Raw genomic sequence first — 17,673 nt, forward strand, 5'->3', positions numbered from 1 at the left:
TCTACTGGTATCTGCAATATTTAAAATACATTTCCTTATAACGTGATAGGCAAAATAAAGTAAATTTCATAATGAGAAAAGCATTTCAACAACTTCATTTGTTCTCTTTAATTCTTCAGCTTAATCACTGTGCGCTCAATGCACATACCCACTTTGTATTTTCTCTTTCACTTAGTAGCACTGAATTTTTTTATCTGATTCTTAGATTAATTTTTAATTTCTTTGTGCAGTTCTTCATAGAAAGCAAATTGAAATATTGTGTCATTTAAGCATCCATTTGTTAATCGGAGCAGTTCTTTTGGAAACCTTATTAAAAATGTCAGGGGAAAAAATGTCAGGTAAATGTCAAAAAAGAATGAATTCAAAGGAATAATCAATTCATTCACACAGAGCAAAGGTGAAATCTGTGAAGTCGTTAAAGTTATTTTTTGAAGTCTCCTAGTAACCCTTAAACAATGCGTGCATTTTAAATAAAAAATAATAGTAAAAATAACTTCCCTCCTCAATGATTTACTGTTACTCTCAATTTTACTCTGAGAACTTAATATTCATCTGTCTGCAAAATTCTTCCTTTCAGTTGGGCGCCCTGCTCGTGCCTCAGCTGAGGTGTTTGCACAGAGGTGCCAGCAGCATCCCGGCCCTTCATGAGGAGGAGTGGGGAGGAGGGATGGAAACAATTTTATGGAGATTTGCAAAGATGTCTTAATGTGTGCGCAGAAGTTCTGCTCCAGAGGCAGGCAGAGATTTCAAACAGGGTTCCTTCAGGTTTGCCCTGGAAGATGATGGGAACTTGCTCCTGTGTTTGGGAGGGGCTGTGGTGGCGAGGCGGGCTGAGGAGAACCTCGGAGCTCGGGCACCTTGTGCCCGTTCTCCAGCAGCGCAGGGCAGCGTGGTGGTCTCCTCCAGGTCCGTGCCTGGCTGGCTGTGACTGACTTGAACACACACTCCAGCCGGCAAATACCATGATAACAACCTCATGCCCTGTGGTCAAGCCTTGTTTTGGCTGTTGGCCTCACCCCAGTCCGTTTGCTAAGTGGTGGAGTTGCAGCAGAGTGAAGATGTCAGTCTCAGTGTTTAGGGCAACTGCATTTCAGTTTTCTGGGAAAGCTTTTGAGTTTACAGCGTGGTTATGGATTGTTTTGTTGTTCAGGTATAACTCGTTCTCACTAGCACCTGTGTGTGATTTGGAACTAAATTGGGAATAGGTTTTCAGACTCCCTTTAAATTGACCTGTGGGTTCAGGTCATGAAATTCTCAGGTCAGACAGTTTAGCTGTGAACTTGGGAGACATACATGAGAGAAGCATCCCTTCAAAAAAGGAGTCTACAAAGTGTTTAATAACATATTTTATATAATTTATTGTAGCGTGTACTCTGTTTCTTTGACTATTTAATCAAGATGCCATCATTTAACAGCTTAAGGTCAGAAGTAAATAGCAGTTGTAAAACTTTCACAAGGGCATTGCTTTCTCTGTTGTGCTAGCATGCTACACTTTGTTCTATAAAAAGGTTTCTCAGCTGTGGGTGATCTTAACTACCGTATGGTCTGCAAAGTCAAGGCCGAGTTAAAGATACACAGCACCCTGAACTCAGACTTTCCTTGGTCTCCTGATACTTCTTGCTGTCTCAAATACCATTTTAACACAGTTAATTAGTATTTGCTATGTGATATATATGGAGCTTGAAACAAAGTTCATACAACTTCAGTTTTGAAATCTGTAATATGTTTATGGTGACTGAGTGGAGGAGAGATTAGGATTTCCTTTGTTTGTACTGGTTTGAGGTGCTGTTTAACATAATTTTTTCCATTTTCTTTTTTTTCCAAAACCTGCAATTCTGGTGTGATGAAGCCTATTATAGTGAAGCCAATCAAAATAAAATCAAACTAAACAAAAATTCTTTGAGCTTTACTTTTTCATTATATTCTGTCATCATTTTACATACTGAAATGCTCAATATTTTGTACTACTTGCCTTGATATTTCCTAATCTTTAAATAATGAATACTTGTTATGCATAGTTTTGGGGTTTTTTTTGTTGGGACTTTAAGGTTGTTGCAGTTCTTGTCATCTTCTCCCTAGGAAGAGTCATTTCTTCTCGTTTTTGTTTCATAACCTTTTGCATGTTTTAAATGAACCCTTCAGAAATCTTGTGTCCCTGTTTTGCCTCAAGCAGCACTGAAACACAACTCCTTCACTGAAATCAGATTGGGTCGCTATTCGCTTCCTTTAAGTCTAATAATGGCTCTTTTTCCCATTGGAAAATATTTTTCCAACTATGAATTAATTCTTGATTTACCACGGTGGAGAGAAAACACGTCAGATGTTTGAAGAGCTCTTTGAGCAGAGAAGTCTCTCACCCTCCCATCGAAGCAAGTGATGTGCAGGCCTGGCCAGGCCTGGTGAAGGGGCCGAAAGGGTGAAGTGCGGCCCTGGGCTTCCGTGGGGCAGCCCACAGTGGGCTAGATTTTTACCATTCCTTTAGCCATTACTTTTGTGTTCCTTGGGCAATGAGTTTTGTGCCCACTTAGGCTGCAAATCTAAACTCAGGCTTTTCTAAGACCTACTTCTCTTTGCAGCTCCACGGTGTTGCTGCCTGTTCTTGTGCATAGCGAGTGGGCTGAGGGAGCTGAAGGAGCTCAACATTTTGGGGGCATCAGGCAATTTTTTTCAGTCAGGTCATTGCCCTGAGCCTGCTTATTGTATAGGTACACAAGGATTAGCCTTAGCAAAAAAAGGACTATTGCAGCAGTCTGGGCTTGGGTCAGCTTAATCTGCCATCGTGCTTCAGCTTTTGAAACACAGCACGGAGTCTGACACTATGAACTAAGAATTTTAATAAAATTCTCAGATTCAGATTAACATTATTAAACACACTGTAGCAGTTTAAAAAGATAAAAAAGGCACAGAAACAAAGAAAAAAGACATTAAAAACCATTTAAAAATCCCAGAATACCTTTTACAGTTGACATACTCAGCAACTTGAATGCAATGAAAAGCTTTTTCAGATAAGCTGTAAAACTGGAAAATGAAAGGAAATCTGAAAACTAGAGTTATTTTTTATGTGAGTTGTGTTGTATGTTTTATGTTATAAAGCAATGTTATTGAAGTTTTTACATTTCTTCTTTCAAGTTACCTCCCTTTAATCTTTTTCTGTAACCAAGTAGCTTTGCATTTTGCCTGTTATTGTAAAATACTGGGGGAAACGAGGGGAGGTGTTTGTGTTAATGTGGGAGAAAATAATTAGTTGGTCTTTTAGGAATTAATGCCAATTTAAGAGTTAGAGTGGTCCACCTATACAAGTTACTTAAGTAATGTTCCCTTACTTTGTACAAACTCCTTACAGCTTCTTCCCAGGGTTTCATTTGAAGATTCTTAACATATATGATCAAATGCAAATATCAAGGTTATTTTTCTGTCTTATATAATGAAAAACTAGTATCCAAAAGTCTCATCTGTGATAAATAATTTATTCTACAATAATTCAGGAAAGCTTTTAAAAACTTACTATTCTATACAGTTTTCTTCTTAACTGTTCGTGAGTAAATATAAGTTCCATCAGATTTGGTTTCAGCAAATGTGTTTGTCGAAAAGCATTTTCCAGTAATATATAAAACAGACTTTTTTTCTTTGTAGTATTTTAATTATAACAGGATCTCAAGTTAAATATAATGCAAGTTGTGTGCTTCTGTTACTGGGAGAACCATATCCCATTTGTAATGAGACATTTATTAACTTCTGTGTACAGATTGCGGTTCATTCCATAAATATTTGTGGGTTCTCTGATGTCCCTCACAGGGTTTTATCTATGACAAATTCATACCACAGTTCTTAAACTATTTTTTGGATAGGAAGATTTCTTTCTTTTGCAAAACCTTTAGCCAGTGTCTTTCTTTTCTATTTAACATTGTTAAGTATTCCTACTTCGGTTTTCAATTATTTAACAAAAAGGATTATCAGCAATATAGAGAACGATTACATTTTATTTGAGCTTATTTCTCAATGGCTTACTATTCAAAGCTCCTATGGCAAAATTAAATCCTTCTAACTGTTATCCTGAACAACTCAAACTGTGTTGTTTGAGTGAGTGTGGTTCCTTGCCCTTACTGATTTTCCAAGATAGCTTAGTGCTTAACCGCCTTAGGCACAGTCAAAAGTCATGCTTAATGTTTCTTATGTTTAAGCTCTTACTGTGCACGCTACTTCATCTACCATTATTACTATTAAAACTGATTATGCTGCAGTAAAAAAAAAAAAAAGAAAACCAAAACCAAACAACAGATTAAAAAGTTATATACAGTGGTTTTGTTGCATTTCAGAAGCCGTTCTTTTTTTTTATTATTTTTTTAGGAACAGTTCATATTCTTATGGGATTTATTAGTTGTAGGACACAAAGATAAATGTGGCATTCTCTCAGCCTCTCCAAACATTTTTCATGCCCTCTGATGCTTTTGGTTGTTAGAATTTGTTGGGGTTTTTTTGGTTCGTGCGTTTTGTGTGTGGTTGGTTTTTTGGGGTTTTTTTGGTTTTTTTTTTTCCACCCCTGTGAGGAGGCAATAGCTAACACTGGTATGTTAATGGCTAACACTAGTGCATGCTGAGAGTAATTAAATACAGAGATAGTATCAGGCATCGCCATTGAGATCAATGTCAATGATTGGCATAAATCACAGATACTCTATTTTTCTGGCATGATAGCGTGTGTTCTCCAGCAATAAAAAATAAACAGGTGTGGAGGTGATACAAAGAGAATGTAGGGGTATCTATACATAGATATATCCTGTACTTGCAGGGTAGGAGCAGAACAGATTTGAACTGTTCCTCATAACCAAAGTTATTTAACTATTGAATAGTATTATTTAATCTTCGTATGTGACATTTTTTCAAGAAACAAGGAGAAACTTGCAGATTAACAAATCCAACTGCAAAGCAAATCTGAAACTTTTCTGCTTCCAAATTTAAGGTTGGATATGTGTATATATTCAAGAAAAATTCAGATGAATGCAATTCTCTGCTGCGTGTTGATTCAGACTCTTTTGACACACTTTATTCTTCAGACAGCTTGCAATGGTTGATTTTCCATGTTCTTGGCATAAGAAAAAATGCCTGATATATTAGGTAACTGCAAGCATTGTAAAAGTTGCTTTCTAAAAATAATTTCATAAATCTACATATTGTATTCATCACACATTGCCACTCATAAAAAAATAAAATTAAGCAACTACATTTGCTAAACTGGACTCGAACTAACTACATATGATAGAATTTGCTGTTTCCCAAATGGGCAGTGTAGTGAGCTGGATATTTGTGTGTGTTTGTATCTGTGTAGTGTCCTTGCATTTTTTTTAGCTCCAGGCAGAAAGTAAAACTCTGCATTTTCTTCGTAACTGCCACCATCTATATGTTTTGGATGCCTCATAGGGTCAGTTGAGATACCCAACATTGGAATTTGTAGTCTTCAAGGTCAATTTTGTGAATACACAGAGACAGTTTGAGTAGATGAGGATGACTCTTGCCTGATATTGCCCTGTAAGTTACAGCTTACTTAAAACCTCTGTTAAAAAACATCTCTAGCAGGCTTTGTGTACATACTGAATAGTAGGCTTTAACCAATTTAGTGAGAAGGTTTTGTATTTAATGTTTACAAAAGCAGTGGTGTATTCTGTGGCTTGCTATGGCAGGATGTAGGCTTCTAATGATATGTTGTCTCCTGCTGCCAAAAGTTACCTCAATGACAGTTTATAACGAATGAGAATCCTCTTGAGTTTATGCGCTGGTTGATTTGTCATGTCCTGTACCTGTTCTCTCTGGTCCTCTAAGATTTTTATATATTTTATACTTTAATCCTAAAAATGAGTTTTGAGGTCCATTTCCTAATAGGTTTCGTTTGTTCTCTTTTTCATCTTTTAAAGCATATTCTAAGTACGTTAAAAAGCCTTTAAATAAATAACTCTTTTGAAGTGGTGCATCTGTGTGCATGTGAAAGTTTACTTTCAAAAAGTTCAGTATATTGGTATCACAGTTTAAGATTTAGCAGTAATATGCCTTGAAAACAGAAGTTACCAATTTACTTTTCAGCATAGAAGAAACAAAAAGCTACAGTCACTTCAATCTGAAATAACTGTTCATAAATTTGAGTTGTGGTAATTGTATTTAAGACATGGAAGAATTAATGGGCTTAAAATTGACGGTAAGAATGGGACACAGAATGTGTGGCTTATAGTCATAGCTTTGTTACAGATTTTAAGGTGAGACTCTGTATCAGAATTTAATTTGTGAACTGACTTTTCAAGTAGATCTCTCTTGAAGGTTCGCTGCATCCTTCCACATCTTCTGGATTTTTCACTGTGTTTTTTTCAGGAGGACATTTTACTTTTGTTATGGAAGAGATGGGTGTTCAAAAGCTTTTTCTGAGATTAAAAAAACAAAAACAAAAAACAAACAAACAAAAAACCCCAGATCTTAGGAAAGCTGGAAGGTTTGGGGACTATGCTTTATCTGATTCTCAAGTAGTTGACAAGAAACCTATAAAAATCCAATAAAGACTAATGCAAGACAAGGGAGTTTGAGGGCACTCTGCTCTTCATTATGTTCAAGAAGAATTCTCTAAGCAAAGAAAGGAGAAAACTTACCAGATAAGTTGTGTTTTGTCCTGTGTTTTGATAACGCCACCTTGATTGTTCAAGTCTAAATATTTTATAAAAACTAGACAGGAGAAACACCAATTTGAACAAATTGTCTTTTGGCTCTTCATTCCTTTGAGAATTAAAATGAACATACCTTCCTTTACACTCATTGAACTGGAAACACTTATTAGCGTAGAGTTGATACTAAATTTCCTCTAGAAAGAACTAAATGTGGAAATGGAAGAATCATTTTCTGTATAACTGAGATCTCGCCTGCTGACCAGCTTCTGTTTGTATAGCGAGAATTTCTGCCCACAGGCATGTGAACTCAAAGCTGTAATTCTCTCAGGAAACTAAAAGTGGTAAAAACTGGATATTTCGTGGGCACTGATGATTTTACATTGACCTCTGAACCCAAGTCTTATTCATTACGTAGAACATAGCTGAAGAAAAGAAGTCAAATTACATTTTAATCACAAAGGGAAAAGTTCAGACTTACAGATACAAATATTCAAGATGTGCTTTCAGGAAAATTAATTTTAGGGGGGTATACTATCTCTAAAAAAGAGGGGGGATTGGGAAAAATGGAGGTACACCAAATTCCTTGCCTGAAGATACAATACAGTAGATGCAATTATTATGCAGGCATGCATCATGTCTGAAGAGGAAGGAGACTGTGACAATTATCAAAGAAAACTGACATGCATCAATATCTTGAGAAACCAGTTGATCTGCAATGTAAATTAGGAAGAAAGTGGCAGAAGAATGTTAAAAATACTATTTTGTCATGAAAAAAAATAAGCATTCAGGCAAATCTGGATTTCTCAAGTAGGCTAATTGTGTTTTCCACAGGAAATTTATAAGCTTCTCAATTCAGTAATATAACAGTCACTTGCTTTTTGCAATATTTAGGTGATTTTTACTTCCTTTTCCAAAGGTGTCTTGATATCTCTTCACATGTTCTGCTGCAAAATGATTGTTTCAACAGTCTGAGCTTTCCTCCGTGTTCAGGATTAAAAGGGCCATCTTGCCATCCAGCCTGTCTTGGTACACTCCTAAGGCAACTTGTATCTTACCTTCGATGCTAGTAAATCTAGATAAATCTGAATATTAGGATCATAAAATTTGTATTTATTGTATTTCAAAATGGAGAAGCAAGAACGGAATAGCAGTGGTTAACTGGCTACAGTTTCATAACCTGTGAGCTAGGGAAGGTCTTGTTGAATCTTAAGTATTTTACTATCTTCCAGGAGTTTTTGTATCTAAAACTATTTTAAATAAAGTGAACCCTTGCATTTATGCTGAACTACAGGTTTTCTAATGAGATCCAGAGGCATATTGTAGATAAATTCAAGTCACATAAGAGAATATTCAATTAAAAAGCAGCGAGCCTTAATCATAGCATTATAGCCTTAAAACACATACAAAAAAGGTAAAGATTCAAGTACTCCCATATAGCTCATAATGTGTATGAAAGTTGCCATTCCTTGTATTTCGCAGGGAATTATTCATGTGGGATGGCCAGATTTGTAGAGATGGCTCTGGATTCTTCTACAACATGAGTAGAAGCAGCTTGAAACTATACTGCCTCTCTAGTCAGATCATAATCTTTTATTTTCTTTCAGTGTGCACAAGATAAGTTTTAATTCTCTTGGGAAATGTGAAATACGCATTATTCAATATATCTCTTATTTCAATATGATTGAGTGATTTCTGCCTTTTGCAGTCCTAAGAATCACTGATAATGAATGAAGAAGTCTGTGTCTTTTTTCTTTCTTGGGTTTGTTTGTTTGGTTTTTGTTGGTTGTTTTTTTTTCTTTTCGAAAGTGAATTTAGAAGTAAACTCACCTTCAGTATATCTTGTTAGGCATGGACTGATATTGAATTTGGAAGTGCTGTTAACAATAGTTTAATGGGCTTTTAAGGAAGACAAAATACTGGCTTTAACATGAAAGGAAATATATATCATAATGAATATGGAATGAGTTTTCTACCAGGACAGTTTCCCAGTGATATTTAAATGGAAAAAGCAGTGCAAGGACTTCAGAAAAGAAGAATTAAAGGAGGTAATTTTAAAGACTTTGTTATTGACATACTTTATAGTATCATCTACAGTATTTTAGAAACAGTTCCTGCTTGCCATTATGAATACAATGATTCCGCAAAAAGAAGAAAATATTATGAAAGTGGCATCTTGAGAAACTAATTTAATCAGTGCCAAAGATGGTTTCTTATTGTATTATCTATGCTATAAACATCAACTATAACGATGTACACATTGTTTCATATAAAGGAAAAAGTGGTGTTCTTTTCTAATGTTCCGTACTACTTTGTATAGAATTTGACTGATGACCAGGTATGAGTTTGATATACTGACACAACAGTGAAAAGAAATCCTGTCCCATGTCAGCTTATCAAACACACTGTGGACAGTCTGTCCCCTACCTGGTAGCATTGTACCAGGTTGTACCGCACCCTCTAAAGAAATTCCGTGCATCAAATACATGAAGTCTGTGTTCAGTGAAACTCAACCTCAGTATTTCCAGGTGAATTTATAGAACATCCGAAAAGACTGAGGTATTGTACCACTAAACTAGGTGAATCAGCTAAAACAAACAAAGTAAAATCCAGAGTGAAAGCAATGGGAAAATCACAAGATTATTTACCTTAGCTATGTGGTAAACCAAGTACACGTGAAATACTTGAAAAATCAAAATTAAAGATCCTTTTACTGCCAAACAACATTGAGTTTTGAGATATAATTATTTCTACCATGAAACAAAAGCATAAGAGTCTTTGGATTATATTGTGTTTTGGCTTTTAATCTAGCCCTCACCCCAGACTTCCACTCCACCCACTTAGACTCTTCAAGCTCTCTCCTCACAGACTCTATTTAGAGAAAGTCTATTCCACTTGTTTTTTCTAGAAACATTTGGCATCCAAAAATATCACACAGACCTTCCTTTGGAATTGTGCATACATATCATTTATACAGTCTGTCAACTGTATATTTATACTATGCTCCCTGAATTTTGGTGAATGCTTCAAAACCATAACGAGATTCCTGAAACTGTCTAAACATTAAACAGTGTAAAAATGACAAAATGATCTTTAGAAGTTCAGACTTGCTCATGCTGTTATTTTTGCTGAGGAATTTAAACAACAAAATTATAAAAGTAATTAAACAGATGACTTCTAAATGCACAGCTGCAAACTTCAGCATTGTTTCATTCTACTTTTTTTTTCTTTGAGAGAGACTGAAACTGCTGTATAGTTTACCATACCTTATTGTCATAGGTTCATTCATATTGTGTTCCAGATACAACTCTAGAAGACAACTGCACTGCAGAAGTTCTTCAGCTTCTTTGCTCTTTGTACCAGAGTCTTTGGGACAAGGGGCTGCTTTTAAATGTCCGGTCACTCACAGAATATGTAGAACATTTCCTGCCTGTAGGACTAGAGGAAGGAAGCACAGGGCCAAAATGTTTGATGTGTGATCTGCTGAAATTCCTTTCATGTGTTTAGTAGCTTTCATATGATCAATGCACTGCTACCAGTTTTGACCTTGGTGTGATCCAGTTGACTAAAATCTGACCTTCCCAAACACAGAGCAAATGGAATTATAGCAGCACCCACCTGGCACCACCACTGTAATTAATGGGTGTGAGGGGATGTTGCTATTTTCTCCTCTGAATATGTACCTACTGAGCTTCAAAATGAAAATATGTAAGTAGTTCTATAAATAGCATACAGAAATGGTATATTGATAAACTTTGCAATAGTCAATTTTTATTCATTTTTTTATATATTTCCGTTCTTACAGTACTGTGTATCTGTTGATCTCAAAATGTTTTCTATGCAATTAATTCGTTATATTCACAGCATCATTTTGGCATGATGCTCACAAAATATGAGTGAACTGTTGAAGAGGTTAATTTTGTTATGTAGAGTCACATAATAAGAGAGTTTAGAGAGAATAGGAATGCGATCTGCCTCTCTTGTTTTCCTTTGGCATGCTCGTGTCCTGCAGGCCCGCAGGAGGCTGCCCAAGCAGCCTCCCTCATCCCAAACCTTCTGGTGCACAACGTGTAAAGACCAGGCAGAATTAGCTCTTCTCCCTGTCCATGTGTCCAGTTCGGTTTGTCACCTCAGGCTCTAACAGAGTCAGCATCTTCTATTCCCTTTGGGACACTGTCAGCCAGCCATGCAAAATAGGCACAAACCATTGAATTCCGTTCTCCAGATTTCTTCTTCTATAGGTTCAACACCAAATCTCTCTTCTCTTGCATTATGATAGTTCAGTGAAAATCAGTCCTTTAAAAAATGGTTTTGGATGAAAGTAAATATCTGTATGACTTAATAGTTGCAGTTGACGAAACTGGTCAACTAAAGGACACAAAGTAATTAGCCAAAACAAAAGTGATTTTAATTCTACAGTTATTCCTCTATGAGCAGTTTGCTTAAGAACTGAGATTTTTCTCTGTGTTGTCTATTTTAAAGAAAAAGCTTACAAAGTAATTGTAAGGGAAAACCTGCCTACTTCAGCTTGGCAAGAAAAAGCTGCATAAAAAGAAAAGAGCATGTTTCAGTAAGATTTTTTGGAAAAAGTTAAGTAGTTTATTACTATTATTATATTCCATATAAGAGTTATTGCTGTACAGCTGGGAAAGTCTAGAAGCAGTGAGATGGGATAAGTCTGTATTTCTGTCTGTTCTATTGACACTTGTTTCAAATGTGACTGTTTAATACCTAGCTTGGAGATATTTAAGAGAAACAGTTTTAGGTAGAGTTGTGTGATGGCTTTGCTGAAGATCTTGAATACTTTCTCTTAATGTCATTCTCTGTTTGCCAGGAACTGAGATCTTTCATAGTAATAGATTCTGTGATGTGCTTGAAGTGTCTAGAAGCTCTGAGTGTCTTGAAATAGCAGTAGATCAAACTCCTTTTCAACGCTGAATTTTCTAAACATAATTCCAACATGTCCTTATTTATTCCACACTCTGACAGTGAAGAAACTAAAAGACATGTAAGGACACTCAGCTAAATCTTATACTTTCTTATTTGATGATCTGTTCTGGATGATTGTGTGGTAGATGGTTTGTTCTGGACATAATTGTATTTTGTTGTGGGTTTTGGTTTTTTGTTTTGGTTTTTTTTTTCAGCAGGCACTTTGACATTCATGTTTTGAATGATATCTTAGCACACAGTAATCTGAAGCTGATTTTTTTTTTTTGATGACTTGAAAGTACCAAGTTCCATAATTTCTCCAATATGCTTATCCTTGTGTTACCTGAAGATCTTTATAGCTACTTGGTGTCTCATACTCTTCTTTAGCTTTTTTGCACTTTTACTCATTCCTCTCTTCAGCATGATATGCTCATCTGTAGGTATACAGAACTAAAAAGGAAGCAGTGCCCAAGAGACACAAGTCAGACATTTATCCAACATTAGAGGAAAATTGCCCGTTGTACTTTTTGCTTCATTATATCAGTAGTTTGAAGCAGTCTAGCACATTCAAAATAAATTTTTGTATCTGTTTCAGTCATTGCTTGTCTTTTTTTCAACATACTGATTGCACAAACCATCTACCTCTAAGTTGACTTATGTCTATTCACAAAAGCTGTAAACACTGCAAATCATTATGGAGTTCAGAGTATGACCGTTGATGACTACAAAACTTATTCAGTTAGAATTCAATCAATAACTTCTTCCTCTGTCTTAGTAATGTGATTTATTTGTCCACCATATAAATGTTTGGAAGCGGTCAGTCATTTTTATTTTGCTCATGGAGCTGGCACTGATGTTTTCTTGCACATCTGAAGATGAACCCAGGTACCTTAACCACTTTGACTTACAGGACGCTTACCAGGTAGTGTCTTCTGTAGGTAATGCTGATGTATCTGGCTGCACAGAACACAACGCAAGAGCTAATCAGGGGGAATGTAGTTTTCATTGTTGAAGAGATTCCTGTAAAGATTAAGTGTAATGTTAAAATGAAAAGTGAGTATAGACGTATGAACGAAACAGTATCACTTGCTAATCAGTAATGCATTAAACAAAGGACATTTACTGTACTCAGTTTATATTTGTATTTAATAACAATTTGCTGGTGTCCAGTCCAGAGTATGCTGCCAGCAAGGGTGGAGATGGGGCAGTAGCGAAGTTCTTTTGAGGCTGAGCTGGAGAGGGAGCAGCTGCCAACAAAGCCAGTTCCATGTGGCACAGCTCCTGGGGAAAAGAGGCAGAAACAGTGAGAGTTTACTGCTGACAGCTGAGCTCTGCTCACCCAGACTAAAATAATCTGTTTCCAATATCCCAGCAGTCAAAACCCTATGTTTGTTAAACCACAGATAAGTCTCCCTATGGACAGATGGCAAGGTGAGCAAGCAAAGCTGAGGTTACCCTTTGGGGAAGACATGGAGCTCACTCAGTATGGCAGAATGCGTACTCAGGATCATGGACAAAATTTGAAGGAATTTGTTAGGACCTTCCCTTCTTGCCTAAGGATGTCTTGCTCTCTTTTCTTGCAATAATAGAATTTTCTTACCTGCTGCTTTTCTTTAATTTCAGCATTGGTGCCCTGACCACATCTTTCTTCTCCTCCTTGTGCACTACTGTGCCCTCTTTTTTTTTTTTTCCCCCCTGACTTCTCATTCTCCTTTTGGTGTTCCTCACAAATACATCTTTTTAATGTCTCCAAAATTAGGCAATACAGGTCTTCCATCCTGAACTCTCATGCTGCAGGGTTTATTATATTTCTGTTCTAAGATCATGTCTTTGTGTGTTCTGTGATGCTGGGGAAGTTCCGTTTCTCTCCCAGTGGAAAGTATTAGCTTCTTTGCCTGTGGCAGAGAGGCATCTATTTCTATAATCAAAAAAAAAAAAAAAAAAAGTTGCCCTTCTTTGGAAAGCTGATTCCTATCTCAGGTTTTACTGATAGAGGCTCAGCATTTTCAAAGGCAAATATTGTTATCATAGATACTCTAGGTTTAGCACATTTTTGTTCGTTGCCCTTCTTAACATCTGTAGTTTCTCACTCCAAATGGAGCTTAGTCCATTGCTTCCCTCAGGAACAGTTGTTTCAATTTCCCGTTTGGTATTACACGTTTAATGGCCCCGTTGAGGAAAATAAATTTAGGAAACTTTATTGAATTGAATTCGGACAAAGGTCAGTGATAAATATTACTGTGATTTCTACACTAGTTCAGTCACATCTCATTCGTAGGTGGTGGGCTTTCAGACTACATTGGGCTGGGACTCCACAAGCTTAAGCGGAAGAGGAGATGGTGTTCTTGGGTACCATCTGTATCCAGGTCCATCAAGGTGCCACTGGTTTTACCCCCGTAAAGTAGAGGGTATATATTGATCCAAGCTTACTGTTTCCTTTTTAAATTAGAATAGGAAAAATCTTTTACACTAGACAAATCCTTCAATAATTGAAATTTGGAGAGATTTGTTTGTCATCTCTGTACCTGGGGGCGGAAATCAGTGCACACAGACCTAGCAAGTGCTAACAAAAATTAGCTGTTGTGTGTAAAGTCTGTGTATATTTCTTATTCATTACATAATATATATTCTTTAAATGCCATTTTCCTGGCTTGTTTAGCTTTTTGTATGTTTCAGATGAGCTATAAATGGATAGACTTTACAGTGGGTCTCAGAGTTATGTCTGTTCAGCAGCATATAGTAACTGGTTCAACATGAGCTGTTTCTTATATAAACATACAAAAAGCCTGACCCAGACTAAATCAATTTAAAGAACAAAAATATTAAAGCTGTTACATGCTTATGGTTGTCTTTGGTTGTTTATGATCTCACTGTATTATTGGCCAACTGTTATATTCTACCTGCTGCAAGGTTCAAATGGGATAGTGAAGTAGTTTTTAGAAGGAGAAAGCAAATAAAATTGTAAAGCCTATAGTACATTTCATCTGGTAAAATGTCATTTATGCTAGGGATAGAGAAGTCATGAATTTGGCTTACTCTGTTTCCCTTATGTTATTTCCTACAAGGATTTTGAAAGCTGCAGAACCAAAAAGGCTGCAGAGTTCATCCATAGCATGCATGCTCAAGATTAGGCCAATTCTGCTGCAGTTTAACTTATTCTCATCTGTCTAGGAAGCATATAACCAAAAAATTGGGGGTGTATTTAGGAAAATAGTTAACACAGAAAACCAGAAATGAGTGACTATGTAAATGATTATGTACATGATGTAAATGACTGTATGTACATAATTAATTTGGGAAAAGGCTATATTTTGATCCTTGTATAAAGCTGGCAGGTTGTACCTTCTGAAAGCAGTAATCAGCTTAGTCAAAACATGAATAACTAATCCTTGTATTTTACATGTTTGTGTAAAATGTGTTTCTTGAAATGAGCAATCCGTAGAAACAATTTGGATTTCAAAGGTGCATCTAAAGGATCAGAGGAAGAGATTTGTATTGCCTATAGAAGATTGTTAATAGTAGGAACAGAATGAAAACACAGTTTTTGTATCAGTGTGAAAGGATTAGGCTGTGATATCCCAAAGTAGTACAAACATTATCCACTCCTTGAGATTTTAGAAAATTAATTGGATCAAGTAAAAAAGATGCAATGGACATATCTTATACCAGTAAAGCAATGCACTAATACCTTGTGTATGAATAGTAGCTCTGCGTATTTTGCTGCACCTAAAAATGTGTGCCAAAGAGTGATTTCATTGGGGTTTATATTTAAATAAGTAACTTTACGATGGGAAGAAAGCCGTTATCACAATGGGGAGTTTCAGATTGGTGCAAACAGCCACACTTTGCTCTAGGAATTTGGTTCACAAGGTGCTGGTTGTGCCGAACTAACCTAGGGAATATAGCACTAGGTACAGCTTAATGCAAGTTCTCAAGCTGCTCATAAAAGAACATATGAAACATTTTTTTCTTTGAAGCACAGGAGAGAAGAAATAGTTATGCAGGTGAAATTAGTATCATATTCAGATTTCATAAAATACTTAATTTGTTGCTTTATTTTCAGTAATATTTTGCAAAACATATATTCCAATATTTATTAGATAATTTAAGAAACCGCATTTCATTTTGAAATGCCACTACAGACATAACAGATTTTCAGTGTATTTCTGCTAAGCATTTAAGAAAGTTATAGGGCTACTGAACAGTGCCGTCACACAGCTTCACCAGGAATGACTCGATAAAAATGGCTCTCCTGCCATTCACGTGCCTCTGTGGGTAGATACGATATATTACTAATACTTAATTTTCTTAATTGCTAGCATACTTCATTGGTGACAGTGGCAATGGTGTTAACCATGTCAACTGTGTTTGGGTTTGGGCAGTGCTGGGGTTGCACCTTGAAATAGGTTGTATACCTATACATGGCAAGAAGCTCAAGAAGCTTCTCCTGATATTCAGATGGAACCTCATTGTTAGCATCAATGATTAAACGAATCGCAGAATTATGAAGTTCTCTGTGGAGACAGCAGTTATATACTAAAGAATGACTCTGGCATAAGAGAAGAACCTAGAATGGAACAGTGGATTGGATGGCATATGCAAATAAGAAGCTTCAGCTTCACCTGTGTATGAAATCAATACAAATAGACTACAATTTGATGTGATCATAGATTCAAAGCAAAAAAAAAAAAAAGGAAAGATCCCATTGCTCCCTTTACTGGCTTGTTTTGAAAGTGATAAGTTCGGTTGTGCATTTTTATTATAATATCAAATGAGCAGTGCACATAAAGCTGTATTGTTCCCAGTGTAGGAAGGGCAAGATGATTTTTTTTTTTAAGATTTAGTAGTGGTTGTTAGCAAAGACAAATGGTAGTAGGCAACTCCTCTGACACTGGTTGCTGGTAAAACAGAGCGGTCGTAGCAGCTTCCGCTCATCCAAAAGCTCTTGAATATTTTGTTGAAGTTGAGTGTGACTGTTTCCCAGGCTCAGCTCAAGACTGAAATTATTTCAGAAAATCTAACATAGTAGAATTTAGTAGAATCCACTAGTAATGTGGTTCACTCGAAAACGCTTTGTTCTCACTTGTCAGAAGAATTTTAATAACAAGGCACTGTAGTGAAATTCCATGTTAAAAGGCTTGAATTGTTTTTCCATCACCTTGGAATGTTCCTTTTAATTTTTATTCTTTGATAAGTTTGAACAGTAGAACATTGTCTCACAATAAAGCAGATACTTCTGAAAACCTGGACTAAAGGTAATTATTAGATGTAATCAAGAATGGCAAAATCGATACCTTAATTTTGCATCCTAATGAATATGTGATTGGTCTGATTTTGGCCTTTGCTGACTCTTTTTTTTTTTTTTTTTTTTTTTTTTTTTTTTTTCCCCCTCTCCCCTTTGGCATTACAGGAGAGCCCTCAATCTAGGAATACTTCGAGACCCTGGATCAGAGGTTGAAGACAGACAATATCAAATAGATCTTCAGTCCATAAACATTGGTACTGCTCATTGGAATCAGTTGAAACCAGAGAAGGAAAACGGAAAAGGAGGGGTTTTGACAGAGAGTGAAAGAAATTCTCAAAATCCAGCACTTGAATGGAACATGGCCAGTAGGTAGGAAGGTGTTTTTTTAACTTAGTTTTTCTAGACTTACATAGCACAAACACTGCAGATACCATTCGCAGTATATCCAAATCACATATTCTGTATTGTTTTTGCGTTACATTACAAGCAGATTTCCATGGAGTGTTGGGTTATAAATTTGAAATGCATATTACTATTATTGTTACACTGTAGTTACTGTCTAGTTATGATGTGCCTTTATTTCCATTATAAACTCTTTTCTGAGTGGCTTACTGTATGTCGGTAAAAACAACTCCAGGGCTGAGACTTCAGCTTCTCAGTCTACAAGCAATGGGAGGTTTGGGGTATGTTTTTTTTCGTTTGTGTTGTTGTTTTGGTTTGGTTTTTAAACTTTTGTTTCTATTTTTACGAAGCTTGAGTAAAACCAGCTTAGACATTTCTAAGTTAGAGGAAGACACGGTAGAACATTTCCTATTGGTTCTGAATTGGTTTTTGCACTTCTGTAACTAAATTAGTTGC

At 36.2% G+C, this 17,673-nt stretch overlaps 1 protein-coding gene across 6 annotated transcripts in view; it reads left to right on the forward strand.

Annotated features, from left to right (window-relative positions):
• VPS13B (vacuolar protein sorting 13 homolog B) overlaps window positions 1-17,673 on the forward strand; it is a 459,420-nt gene that overhangs the window by 282,196 nt on the left and 159,551 nt on the right. For all 6 annotated transcript variants that reach the window (XM_065627245.1, XM_065627244.1, XM_065627248.1 and 3 more), the window contains exon 31: window positions 16,981-17,184. In XM_065627245.1, the coding sequence (XP_065483317.1) occupies window positions 16,981-17,184 (204 nt within the window). The remainder of the gene's footprint in view (window positions 1-16,980; window positions 17,185-17,673) is intronic.

This window comes from Caloenas nicobarica, chromosome 2, assembly GCF_036013445.1.
Source record: "Caloenas nicobarica isolate bCalNic1 chromosome 2, bCalNic1.hap1, whole genome shotgun sequence".
NCBI classification, from domain to species: Eukaryota; Metazoa; Chordata; class Aves; order Columbiformes; family Columbidae; genus Caloenas; species Caloenas nicobarica.